The 14,064-nt window shown below is 45.8% G+C and overlaps 1 protein-coding gene across 1 annotated transcript in view; it reads left to right on the top strand.

Moving 5' to 3' along the window:
* ADGRL1 (adhesion G protein-coupled receptor L1) overlaps positions 1-10,579 on the top strand; it is a 158,904-nt gene extending 148,325 nt beyond the window's left edge. Inside the window, exons 19-24 of the mRNA XM_061616632.1 lie at positions 1,976-2,144; positions 2,889-3,017; positions 3,143-3,239; positions 3,669-3,797; positions 4,370-4,387; positions 8,343-10,579. Coding sequence (XP_061472616.1) covers positions 1,976-2,144; positions 2,889-3,017; positions 3,143-3,239; positions 3,669-3,797; positions 4,370-4,387; positions 8,343-9,121 — 1,321 coding nt within the window. The 3' untranslated portion in view covers positions 9,122-10,579. The remainder of the gene's footprint in view (positions 1-1,975; positions 2,145-2,888; positions 3,018-3,142; positions 3,240-3,668; positions 3,798-4,369; positions 4,388-8,342) is intronic.
* Positions 10,580-14,064: the final 3,485 nt, after the last annotated feature.

Below are 14,064 nucleotides of genomic sequence, written 5' to 3'. Positions count from 1 at the left end.
CCTCTTACAAAATTATCTTGCTCCTGTTTAATTTTAGCCTAGTCACGTAAACTTGAAGTAAACATTGATTTCAGTGGGATATATTTCAAATTAGTCATGTTTTGGATTGCAGCCTCAATTGACAAATGAGATGTTGCAAATTAACGTCGTTCATTCATTCATTCATTCATTCATTCATTCCTGCACTTCCTCCCAGAAGGAGTCCAGCAATACTTGTATCTAGCAGCTCAGGGTTTACATGCTTGTTTGTCCTGCTTTTTTTAGTTAATTTACCAAAGAGTTCCAGTACATTTCTTTATTGCTGGTGTGGTTTTGCAGCCCGCTTCCTAACATCTTTCTGTGTTTATTTTAGTTGCCAAGTCTTAAAAGTAGAAATAATCACATCAACACTTTGGTTTGGTTTTGACTTTTTCATCCAAATGACAAATAGACAGTTGTTCACTTCTAATATTTATTACCTTCTACTCAGACAACATTGGGACAACTATTCCAGAGCAGTAGGAGGATACTTGTGACCCAATCCTAACCATATTTGCTCACAGATAATTCTAGCACCAGTTTCTTTCGCACCTACTGGAGAGTGTGTTGCCTCTGATCTCATTACTTGCCAGTGACATATGTCTAACCATGCCATTTTGCAGCCTTTCTTTCTTTGTAAAAAGCTCCTTTAAAGTCTAAGCACACTCAAGTGTGGAAATGCTTTTTTGTTTCAAGTGTTAAGCGCCAGGAAGGTTCCCCCACAATTCCTACTCCTCCAAAAGCAACAATACCATGCTGTTCTGTTAGGCTTTTAAAATCTTTCTCCCCCACTATCCCTTTCTCTTTTGTTTTTCTATTTAATTCCTTAGAGGTTATCAGGTTTTCCTCTGCAACATGGGTGTGAGCATCTTCCCTTGTTAACTTTTCATTTTTTAAATAAAGGAATGGAAATGTTATCCTCAGGGCCGGTTCTAAAGGGCAGCCAGGTTGGGCACTGGCCCGAGGGCCCCAGAGCTACAGGAGGCCCTGAGGAGCCCCTGAGGGGCCCTCCCCTCCCCTTCCACGATCCGCACCCCCCCACCCCCCACTTACCTGTCAGCTGGCTTTTTAGCATTGCCCTTAATGAAGATGGCGACCGCAGCTTCCCTAAGGTACTGAAGCCGCTGCCGCCATCTTAGTTGATGGCAGAGATGTGCGTGCATAGCACGCACGTGTGCCATCAACAAAGATGGCGGCGGAGGCTTCATTCCCCTTAGGGAAACCGCGGCCACCATCTTCATTAACGGCAGTGGTAAAGACTAGACAGGTAGGGGGGGCGTGGGGGGGCAAGGGGGGCTGTGCGCACGTGCATATGTGTGCGCACGCACACCCACCCACCTGGGGGCCAGGGCAAGCTGATGCCCAAGGGCCCCCGCATGCCTGGAGCCGGCTCTGGTTATCCTCACTCTGCCCCCTGCAGCAACAGGCCGCACTACAGGAAGAACTGCTTATGTAACATTGAATCAACATATGAGCAGGGAATGGGGTCACACCAGCTAGCCACCAGATGATGGCATTTTGGCAGGAAATAGTGGGTGGTGTGTAAATCTCATGAGTTTTTAATGCATTTGCATTAAGTGGATGGAAGTAGTGGGTAATAACAAAAAGATAAATATAAAGAAGGCAGTTTTACAATAGTTAGTGTTACTGGGGCAAAAACAACCAGAGGCCTGTAGCCACTATTTTGGCTGTAATATCTACACACACAAACCTTTCATTGGTGGACTATGGAGAATCTCCCTCCCCTCCCCACAGGCTTGACTGCCTCATTCATCTTTCTCTCTCCATCCCCTTAACATCTTCTCACCCATTTCTGTTTAGTTCATGCCTTGCTCTGTAGATGTGCCAGGAATTGTACAGGGATCTCTGATAGCATAACAGCAGGGAGATGTGAGACTAGTTTCACTCCAGCCAGGACCCCAGATCACCTAAATTCACTAGTGTCTTCCTCTTACAGGTCTTGGGCACTCGGAGCAATCACTCTCCTTTTTCTCTTGGGCCTCACCTGGGCATTTGGCCTCCTCTTCATCAACAAGGAGTCTATTGTCATGGCCTATCTCTTCACCACCTTCAATGCTTTCCAGGGCATGTTCATCTTTGTGTTTCATTGTGCACTGCAGAAAAAGGTGGGTAGCCGTGAGTCTGAATTGAAGGACATCACACAAAAAATTATTACTTAAGGTTGAGGGAGGGGAACAATGGGAGTTGGCATTATAAGGTACTGGCTGAGGGACTTGCACAAGCGGGGGTCATTGCACAGGGCTATAGGTCTGGGAATACAAGGGCCTCTAAACAGAAGAGAACCAGCCCCTCTGCCAAAGACTTTGGGCCCAAATTGAAGGATATTTCATAGGGCTGTCTCCTGATTAAAGAAATCCTAGTCAATTGATCAAACAGCTTTTAGTCAATTAATATGTTGATTAATAAATTAAATTTGCATAGAAGTAAAGAAAATAGTTTTAGCAAGAAGTGTTGTGTCTTTGGCTTTAAATGACATACATGTATGTCATAGCAGGCTTCATCTTAGAAGAAGCATTCCCTCCTGTGTGTGAGAGAGGAGGGGCAGCGCTTCTTTCCAGATGGGGCTTGCCATCTGCAGTTTTTAATGAGTATTTGTGCCTTTTTTTAAAAAAAAACACGCTACCTTATTAATTCTGGCACTTTTTAAAATATTTTTTTTCAGTTTTTAAATGCAACTAATTACAGTAATTGATTAAACATTGCCATCCTGATATTGCATGAAGGTAAAAATTGTGTCAAAAAGGCTAAGAGTAGTAGTTAGAGGGCAGAACAAGCACGAAAGACCTTGTGGAGCCAAGACAATAAATGTCTTTTTTCCTGCCTTGACTCTCCTCCCTGCAATGTGCCAGGTTCACCGGGAATTCAGCAAATGCCTGCGACATGCTTCCTGCTGCCTGCGGAGCCCGCCAGGGGCCCCACTGGGCTCCCTCAAGACCTCGGCCATCCGCAGCAACAACCGTTACTATACTGGAACCCAGGTACCTTTGGAGCAGAGTGGCGGCGGTGGCGGTTCTGTTACTGGTCTGGGGAACAGGAGAGGATGGGATGAATACCCTGAGGAGTCAGTTGCCCTGCTGAATCCAGAGTGGGGTTGTCTTTTCAGAGCCGGATCCGGAGAATGTGGAATGATACTGTAAGGAAACAAACTGAGTCCAGCTTCATGGCAGGTGATCTTAACAGCACTCCCACCCTTAACCGAGGTGAGCAGTCAGCCTGTATTATCTGTCATTTCCTGCCACCCCTTCATGAACCAGGGCGAGAACATGCACCTGCTGCCGCCCAAGTGAGATGAGAAATCATCCCTGATGAGCCTACCAAGAAGACAAGGGTTTCTGCCCCACCCTAGGAGCCCATCCATAACCGAGCACTCACAAAGCTGTCCCCCCTCCCCAGCTGATGGAAGAGATCCCTGCCCAGTACTTCCCACTCTGTATCAGTTTCTCCTAATGAGTCACCTTTCTTCTCTGCTGCCTCCAGTGTAGTTCTGCTCACATAGCTGTGGCTCTTCTCCTCCAATAGCCAAGCCTCTCAGTCTCAGTCTCCAGCCCTTTCCCAAATCTAGATGTGGAGGCTCAACTCATGTTCTACCTCTGCAGTGCTACCACACTTGCCTACATTACGTTTTGCAGGCACAATGGGGAACCACCTGCTGACCAACCCCGTGCTGCAGACACGGGGCGGGACCAGTCCTTACAACACACTCATTGCTGAGTCCGTGGGCTTCAACCCTGCCTCACCCCCTGTCTTCAACTCCCCAGGTAAGATCACCATCACCCAGGAGGACATACTTTGTCCTGACTGATGCCCCAGACTGGATCAGGGTTCCATATGCATGGGCACACACACACACACAGACAGTTCCACATTTTCCTTAATGACAGTTAGGGGTGGGAGTAGGTAGAAAGCAAAAGGAATACCTGCAATTCAGTTTCTGCCTTTGAATCTGGCGTTGGGGAAAGGGGCTCTCCAAGAACAATTTCTCAAAGCTTGGGGCACTGGGAGAAATGGGTCAGAAGAAGTGGCTGTGGAGAAGCACCTCATTTGCGCTACTAGTGCATAGGAAGCAGACCACAGATCCATCTAGCTGAGTATTGTCAACACTGACTGGCAGTGGCTGTCCAGCGTTTCAGGCAGGGAACATGCCTGTCCCTACCTAGAGGTGCCAGGAACTGAGCTTGGGTCCTTCTGCATGCAATGCTTGTGCTGTACCACTGAGCTCTGGCCATAGGGAGGATCTGGGCCCTGACTTATATTACGTCATTGGCCCTGGCCACTTGGATAACTCTCCTTCTCTTTTCTTTCTTCCTCTCCCAACTGGTGCTGCCTGCAGGGAGCTTCCGAGAGTCCAGTACGTCCCTCCTTTCCAGTTCCATTTCGCAGTAATGTTTCCTTCATTGCTAGTTTGGCAGGCTGGGGGTGGGAGCAGCACAGATGTGAGCAAGCAGTGGGTGTGTAAGGAGAACAGGAGTGCTGGCTTTTTGGAGGAAACTCCTGGTCACTCATGTTCCCATTTCTCAGTGGGTGGTGGGGTGTGACGTCCTCCCCTGGTTCTCCCTGTCAGGTTCCCACCTGCTTGTGGCTACTGCCTTTCACTAGGAACCACCAGGGATACCACCAGTCCGGACCATCCTTTATATGGTTTCTCACTCCGCTCTAGCACAGATCTCACTAGATCCCCCTGCTAGGCAGCACCACCAGTCACGTCCTATAACCAATACTCCCAGAGACTTTGCCTGAGTCTCTCTCTAGCTGGTTACTTTTGTGACTGCGTGCTTATGGTGTTCCCAACCCCCTTGTATCTTTATAGATAACACATACAACTCTGGGTTGCTCTGGATACTTGAATTGTTATTATTCCTCCCTTCACCACTGCCACCATTAGATACTGTTTCTGTTCAGCCTTGGTAATTACCTTGCCCTCCCTTCTGGTATGTACATCCCCCAGCCAAGGATCAGGCCTTTGGTAAACCAAATAAGTATTTATTAAATATCAGAAATAACAAGATTAGTTTTAGAATGTTTCACAAGCGTATGGTTTCATCTATTCCTGTTTTGTACTTGACTTATTATTAATCAGAACTCCAACTCCCTCTTTCTCCACACTCCTGACCTCCACCCTCAAACACCTCTTTCTCCACACTCCCAACATCCATCCAGATTCAACTGTCATTCTTCCATTTATACTCCCAGCCATTCAAACGCTCAGCCAATCATCCAGCATTCTACTGCTCATGTACTCCCCCCTCCTCTTTCACTCCACTTACCATATGTCTTCTATATAAACAGCACTTACCATATTTACAATATAAGCAGGAACATCACATGGGGCAGCATGGTTCATGCAGTTCTGGTTGTGGGCACTAGATGGAGCTAAATGCACCTGCAGAGCTCAAGAATACCCAACCTTCCCATCCATCCTTGCATGCTGGGTTGAAACTGTGGGCCCTGTAACATAGTGTATATCCCATGCTCTAATGGCCTAACTGTACCATATCTGACAAATGGTTCATCCAGCCTCATACATCACCCTTCTGGGTGGAGAGAGTCTGCTCGGTAGCCTTTTAGCAGGCTTCTTCCATTGGCAAACCAGATTACTTGCGTGCTCCATAATGCATGTAGCTGAGTGTAGCTAAGTGTGGCTAAGTAGCCGTGCCCATGTGGTTACTCTCTTCTCACATCATGTTTTGGTTGTACTTTTGCGCATGCGCGTGCACCCCCCCATATCTTGCTATCTCTCAAAAAAACCAGTTAACACTTGTACATGTTTCTCACACTACTCACACATGCATCAGTTCTTTCACACATGCATACCTAACTCAACATGCAGTTCAATCTTGTGCTCATTTGCACAGAAGACAAGAAAAAAGAGAAGTGAACTGCAATCTGATGCTTGTTGAAAAAATATATTAAATTTTATAGAAATTGCCCAAAGTATATCAGCAAACACATCTTATTCAAGGACAATAGTTCTATAGGTTTTTTTTTTCTTCAGAATATGCAAGAGCCAAGCCACGTATTACAGTTACCATGTGCATCAGAGTCTACCTGTGCTGATTTTGGAATCCTGTAGAAGGGAGCAGAGTCTAGCTAACTGTGCTGACGAAGAAAAGGAGAAAAGAAGCTGCTACTGCTGCTACACACCGTGCCTTGCCTCATGCTGTGTTGCTGGCAAGAGCACGGATGGCGTGCTGTGTGCAGCAGTGGTACCTTCTTCTGCTCCTTGGTGAAGAGCTAAGCAGTGAAATGAAGCTGGGCTAGTAACCAATCGCTGTGGAGTCTCTCCTTGATCTGAACTAGGTCCTCTTCCAGTGGTGGTGTTGTCCAGAGTCTCGTGGGGGGGGGACTTAGTTCCCTCAACTTTTTTGGGAGCCAGGTCCCAGCAGGGTCCCTATGTCTGCAGCATCCTATGAGCCAATCAGCATGAAAAGGGAGTGTGCTGACCACTGAGAAGAGTCTTTAACATGCATCCTTGTCCTTTCCTGCTGATTAGAGCCAACTGGAATGAAAGGAGGAGAGTCAGCCACTGAGAAGACTCTTCTCCCTAGCCAATACACTCCTCTTTTTTTGCTGATTGGTTACTAGGAATATCTGTTGTTGTGGGAGAAGGCATTAACAAGGATCTCATTCTCAGCCCAGCAGCAAAAAAAAAGAGGGGGGAGATGTGTGGTTTTGTTTCAGCACAAAGCCAAGAGTAAGGAAGAGGAGGAAAAGAGTTTAAAAATATGTTGGAGGGGAGACAAAGTGTGTGTTTGTTTTTGTGTGTGTGGTTTTGGGGAGATATAGCGTATGGTAAGGTGAAATCAAATGCCTGTGTGATGTGCAGCCAACAGCAGCAGTTAGGATCAGAAATATCCATGCTTAAGTTTCCTCCTAAAACTCCTAAGCTCTGCCCAAATGTAGTTACTCTGAATCTTAGTATGGCAGCCAAGAAGGGAAATTCAGCAAAGGAAGTTCATAATGATGATTATGAAAAACTGCCTGAATAGGCTAAAACCTCTCTCTTTTTCTAGGTATGTGTGGAAGGAGAAGGGGGTGACATAGGGAGATAGGAGAAGGGGGTGCAAAAACTGTTTCCTACCTTCTAGAAGATGGCAAAGATGCCGCCCTGGGCTCCTGCTGGAAGGGCGGGATATAAATCAAATAAGTAAATAAAGTTCAAAAGGTTACAAATTCCTGTGCAAAATGAGTGCCTGGCCTGTTTACAGAGTGTGACTTTTTTCATTTAGGAAAAACAGACTTTGTTTTAATCTAGCAGCAAAAAAGCCGCCAGAGAAAAATGGGGGAGGGGGAAGCCTATGCACCCAGCAGTTTTTTAAAAGTTTGTTTTTCTTTATTGCTGCGGGGCTTTCTGAGCCAGTTGTGCAGGCCCAAATGAGTGTTGATTGCAAGCAAGCCTTTATTAGTTCCTTTTTCAAAAGGCCAAGACAAGTTGTGGAGAGTGAGAATTCTGTAATTGCCGAAGAGACAGTGAATCCTGATAATAGCATCCCATCTACATCATCAAGCAGTTTGGCAGCAGCAGGAGATAAATGTGTAGACATTGAATTCAGTAATTCAAGCAATATCTCTGTGAGTGAGACAGGACAGTCAAATGATGACAGTGATAGAGAAGCAGAAGGCAGCATTCAAGCCTGGCCAGATTATTCTATAATCTTAGAAGGCTGTATACTCTTAGAAGGGGGTGTGATTTTAAGGGGCTTGGCTGTGACTATCATGAAGGGACCCTGCACTTCTGAATTTGCCATTACGCTGCTGCTCTCTTCTCCAGGATTCTGAAAAGGGAATGGAAGAGATCTCTGAAACACACAGTAATTGTAATGTGTGAATCAAGTCTTAGAGAGCGCCTTGTAATAACAGGAGAATGCATCGGAACTCTCAAACAAGCCTTCCTTACTGAAATGCACTGGACCATTTCAATTCGCTTTTATAAATTATCCTTCCGTCAGCAGTTTCAAGTTCATCTCTCTTTGCTTTTCCATTCATTTTTGGTGCTTCCTCATTTCCTACATACGCAAGCCAGTTCTCTCTGCGTAACAGTCCTATATAGTTCTTACACACATTTAATATCAGCAATCTTTCTTTGTTCATGCACAGACAGATATACACTCTCATGCACCTGAACATTATGTCTTAAAAACAGCTCGGACACGTTTTGTTCTTGCACGCACTCCTTTTGGGCAGACTGCCTGGCCACATGTAACTTAGTTCCCAAGTGATTACTCCAATCCCTGGCCTCAACAGTCAGTCATGGCCTCCCTCCCATCTCCCCTGACTAACACCAGTATCTGTGCCCCCCTTTTCAGAGCACCCCCTGAACAACAGCCGAGACGCCTGTGGCATGGACACCCTCCCGCTCAATGGCAACTTCAATAACAGCTACTCCCTCCGCAGTGGTGACTTCCCAGCTGATGGCACCAAGATGGCTGATTGCCGACGCAACCTGAGTGACGCTGCTGCCTTTGAAAAAATGATAATCTCTGAGTTAGTGCATAACAACTTGAGGGGGGGAGGCAGTGGTGTGGTCAAGGGAAGTGGAGGTTCTACTGAGACCTCCAACCCCCCTGGGCCCCCTCCCCCTCCCAATGTAGTTGCAGGGGGAGGGGGTACCAACAATGAGGATGACGCCATTGTGCCTGATGCCCCTTCCTTGACCCATGAGGAGAACATGGAAATTGAACTCATGTATAAGGCCTTAGAGGAGCCACTCTTGCTTCAGAGGGCACAGTCCATCCTCTACCAGAGCGACCTGGAGGAGTCTGAGAGCTGCACAGCTGACCTGACAGAGGGGGGTGACGGCCAAGCCCCTTCACCCAACAGGGACTCTTTATACACCAGTATGACCAACCTGAGGGACTCCCCATACCCGGACAGCAGCCCCGAGGCAGTTGGGGAAGTGCTTCCTCACGCCCAAGCCATCAATGAAATCTATTATACCAACCGGCCAGCCTTGGTGCCACGCAACCAGCTCCAGGCCTACTACCAAGTCCGGAGACCCAGCAATGATGGCTACATGGTCCCAGGAAGCTTAGAAAACCCAGCAGTGGAGGGAGATGGCCAAATGCAGCTGGTGACCAGCCTCTGAGGGGCTGTAAAGGGACTGAGGGACCATAGCCCCCCCAACCCCCATGCGGCATCCTGGCCGTGACCTGAACATTTTCATTTTTTCCTGAAGGAAAGGGTGGGAAGAAGAGAATGGCACAGGGCTTGGGAATGAATGGAGGAGAGAAGGTGGAAGAAAGAGCTGAGTGAGGCAGAGGGCTTCTCCGAAGAGAGGGGGCAGCCATTTTGTCCGTCTTTCCTTCCATCCAATTAGTTTTCCAGACAGAAAGCGGCATGTGGCCCACTTGGTTATGTCTGTTTTTCTTCTCCAGGCAAGTGCAGTGGAGGAAAGAGAGCAGTGTCTAGGCAAAAGGATCAGACTTATTTTGACAATACCTTCTAGAGAATGGGGGTTTAACCAAGAGATTGAAAATGTTTTTTAAAAGTTGAAATAATGATTATTTTTAATGTTACAGAAAATCAAAGCCATGAGGGTGCCACATGCAGAGAATGAGGCATCTAGGGAAATGCCCTGTCCTGCCTCCTGGCTCAGTGCCCACTCTCCACCCTCCCCTTGCTATGACTCTATGGGCCTATTTTGCAGAAGAGTACAAGGGACAAACAGGGCCATACGGTACTTGGCCTACTTGGGGTTTGGATGCAACAGTTGCCAAAAAAGAGAGAGAGAGAGAGAGAGAGAGAGAGAGAGGTATGTTTGGGGGGGGGAAGAGAGAGGAAGGAGTTGTTCAGCTAATGCTACGCTTAGAACCTGCCTTCCAGTATTTGTTGACTATCACAGTTTTATCAACAGGATTTGTGTTTTAAGTTCTTTAGTTCTTTCAAATTGGCAGGACAGCAGGAAAGTTTTGCTTTGATTCTTTTCTTTTAAACACCCACACAGGAATGTTTGACATGCACCGTTGCTTCTGGGGAAGAAGGAAGAAGTAGTACTGAGGTGGCTATCTTTAGATTTTATTTTTATGGCTGCATTTGGTAGCCATTCCCCTCATAGTTGCTTTGGGGTGGGGCCAACAGGCTTGAAGTAAAATTGCGCAAAAGAAAGAGATGATGAGGGATGGATTGGAAGGAGGCAGGCACTTCTTCCTGTATCATTTGTTTAACTCAGTTCCACCAGTCCCTCACACAGCCTGCTATGTTCCAGCTCCAAACATGTAGCAGTGATACAAGAAGGCTCTCATTTTCCTTCTGTTTCATTTCCTGCCTACAAAGGAGTACCTGCAATGCAAATATGGCTGCCATCCGAACACATTTGGGACTACATGGGAGAAAATAGGAGTGTTAAACTCTTTTTTTCCGAACTGGATGGATTGTTCTTCAGAAAAATGACAAACAAAACAAAAACAGCAACAAAAACACTAACCCAGACTGCACTTTTTTCCCCCAAAGGAAAAAGAAATAACAAATCTCCCTCTTCAAGCACAACTCCGACTTTTCTTACCAGCTCTCATCCTGATAGAGTTGGGGAAGCAACCAGTCTAACCTAGAGGCATCATATCTCTGGGGTGGGCGGTGGGCAGGGTCAAAATGGGTTGGGAAGGGGGGATGTGATACCAATTGAAATGCTGTAAATATGAAATCCTAAAAACAAAAAAAGGGGAATTGAATTTACTCACTTGAAAAGGAAAAAAACAAAACCAACCAAGGAACTTTTCTGTCTGGGTTTTAAATATATCTATATCTATATAATACATATAGATATATGGCACTCAGCTCTGCTCTGGCCCCATGTGCTGTATGGGAGCATGAAAAGGGAAAAGAAAACCCCTATTTTGATGAAGACAACAGGGGAAAATCCACCGAGAGCAGATTTTTACAATCAACAAAAAAAAAGAGGAAAAAAACATTTTGGCACAATTTTTATGTAATATATAACATATACTGCGTCATTTCTGTGATCTTGAAGCATTTTCCCTTTCCTGCTGGATGAGGTACCTTTTTCATACATCTCCACATGATGTTAGTTATTTTCTCATTAACTGCCACTTTGGATTGTGGGTGGGGGAAAAAACATTTTTACTGCAAGACCCAAAGATGCTGTAATTCTGTAAGTTACAGAAAAATCCTTTGCTTTTAACTATTTTAGGGCGAGGGCAGAGTGCTCTTTATTTCATTCTTTTTTTAAAAAAACAACCAGCCACATCATTTCTATTTATTCAGAACTTTCAGGCTAGATGTTCTCTGGTCACATTATGTCAAAAAGGGAATGGTGTGTGGTTTTGCCGCTTGGAGTCTCAAAATGTTTGTTTTCTTTATTTTGTTTGCATTTTTGTGCCCTCCCAGTTAATGGAGTTGATAAGAGATTTTGTCAAAAGCAGAAAACAAAAGTTTGGCATTTTTAGAGGAGTTCCTCCCTTGGAGTAGGCAGGGGCTTCCTTTCTTTGCACCATATACTGCGGAGGGAAAGAAGAGCCATTTCATCCTTGCAGCTGTTACCCCAGTGCCACTGCTAAGACCCAAGGAGCCAATGAAGAACTGCCCAGTGCAGTGGCGGCACGATCCCTGAAGGCCTCCTTTGCCATTAGGAGACAGCGCTTATGCTGATGACAGTGAGAGATATTCCTTTTGCTCTCTCAGTGTCCCTGTGTTGTCATTGTGCTAAACCTGTTTACGCGGTCTCTTCCCCTAGCTATCTCATGATTGCAGCACCCAAAAATACTCTTTAGTCATGCTTGGTAAAGAGGAGCTTATCATGTGTCCATATTGATCTCCTTTTCTGACAAGAACCCAGTTCGAAGTTGGGCACAGCCAGCAATGATAAAAGAGCATGGACGGTGTGGCTCTAGAATAAGATAACCTAATGATACTAGGTCACAGAGCTTGATATGACATCTTTTAGGATCTAGGGACACACATTGGTAGGCTTACTCAGACTTTCCCACCTAGAGTCATCTTTCCCCCCCATCCAACCCACAGTGTAATTACACCTCTTCATTAAGAGAGTAAGAGGTAGCCCCTTGCTCCTAAGAGCTTTCGGAAATATTTTGTTATATATCAGGGTCATACTTTCAAAGGGCACAGGGGATTAGGATTTGTGGCTTTCCCCACCTTCGCGCTGTTTCCACAGGCTTGGATTTTATTATCCAGTGGCACCTCATTGCACAAAAGTTGGAAGGTTAGCATGGGAGTCCTGACAAACATCTGCTGACTTGAATTTCTTCCTGCCACTCTTGATCTTGGTTTGGAACTAACTTGTTCACTTTCTTGGGTGGGTAAACACAAGGTCCTCCCCCCCCACATTTACCCGGTTCCATCTCCAAACTGTGGTTCTAATCAATCCTCTCCTGATACCAGATGGCCTTATTCACCCCACTTGCACTTCCTGCATTAGCCCAAGGAAGGCCCTGTGTTTAGGAACCTCCTTGGCATGATCACCAAGAGGTACCTCCATGTAGAAACCTTGCATTGAAATCAAAACAAAAAAACCAAAGACATATCTGCTCTCATCCATCCTGTTGGAGTGAAGCTATAAAGATTGAGTATCTAGCAGCCCAACCTCAAGACTTTGCACTTTCCAGCTTAATGTTGGCTGTGAGTCGGCTATAGTGCAGTTGAGATTTGGACTTTAACTGAAAGGAAGAAATCAACACATTTATGAAGTAATAGCATGTTCTGTCCTGGCATGAGAGGAATGCGATAGGGATGGGGGGCTGACTATTGAAGTAACAGCTGTGTAACAACAGGTTTTTGCCATCCAGACATTGGAATTAATCCAGATGCTCCCAGCTTTTGGGTGGTGGTGGTCTGCATCCATATGAATTAAAGGTCGTTTCTTGCTAGTTGCAGCTGTTGGACTTTACCATTGCCCAGTTCCTTTTGCTGCTGCTTACCTTGGTGCAAGGTAATATATTGGAGAGCAACATAGAGGCACACCTCAGTGTCAATTTAGACTACGGATATGCGCCAAGAAGAGTCCTATAGCTGTTACTGCCAGAGGGAGGGATATGCTCACCTGCATGCTGGTACAAAATAAAGGGGGGGGAGGACTCTCCAGGCATGAGGGGCCAGCTCCTTGGCAGAGTGCCCTCTGGTGAGGGCCCCCCATATATGAAGGCCCTCTTGCGAGTTCACTGAGGGGCAGTAGTAGCAGCAGCACTCTGATCAGTAGCATGTGGTCCCCAATTGGGGAGGTCTGGGAGCTACCATTTAAATTTCCTGCAATGTTCCTGATATACCAGAGGAATACTACATCGGGGACATTGTGAGGAATTTTCATAGTGGCTCCTAACTTGACTCCCCAATGCCAGAAAAAAACCAAGAATTGTATTAAAGGGGGCCCAGGCCAGGGGTCAGCATGGGACACAGAGGCCCCAGCAGCCACTCAAGGATGCCATGTGTTAATGCCGAGGCCGTCCTCTTCTAAATGCGCAACCCCTCACCTCTTGTCAATTATTTTTCACCTTGATTAGCATATATGTTGAAAATAGAGATTGGGATGTGGAAAAACTATAGCCGCCCAACCCAGACTTGAGAAATAAATCTACCACTTGGATAGAGGAGTCCCCACTCTATATTACAACCCCTCCAACAGTTCCTGGGCTGTAATTATTTGTAAAGGTTACTTGTGCTCTTCACACACCCTTCATGACTTTAAGAACCTCTTCTTCCCAACAACGCTACCCCTCTCATAATGTTTTGTTTCCTTTGTGGGGAAGATGCTCCAACCCTCTGATAATTTTAGCTGCCCTTTTTCAAATTTCTTTTCAACAGTCTCTCTTTTGAGATAACCAGTGCATACTGTATTCTAAGCATGGTTTTGCCATAATTTCTAGAATACTGTTGTGCTACTTGTTTTATTTTTAATCCATTTCACAACATTGAATTTACCTTTCTTTTTTAACTGCCAGAAACTGCGCTTTCCATTTTGGCTCCAAGATCTCTTCCCTGCATCGTTTACTACTCACTAACAGGTTTTAGAGTTTCAGTAGATGAATATAACTTCCCCTCATATCCAGCCATGATAAAAAC

This window comes from Rhineura floridana, chromosome 3, assembly GCF_030035675.1.
Source record: "Rhineura floridana isolate rRhiFlo1 chromosome 3, rRhiFlo1.hap2, whole genome shotgun sequence".
NCBI lineage: Eukaryota > Metazoa > Chordata > Lepidosauria > Squamata > Rhineuridae > Rhineura > Rhineura floridana.
Note: the sequence above shows the minus strand (reverse complement) of the source record. Positions and strands in the feature narration are given on the sequence as shown.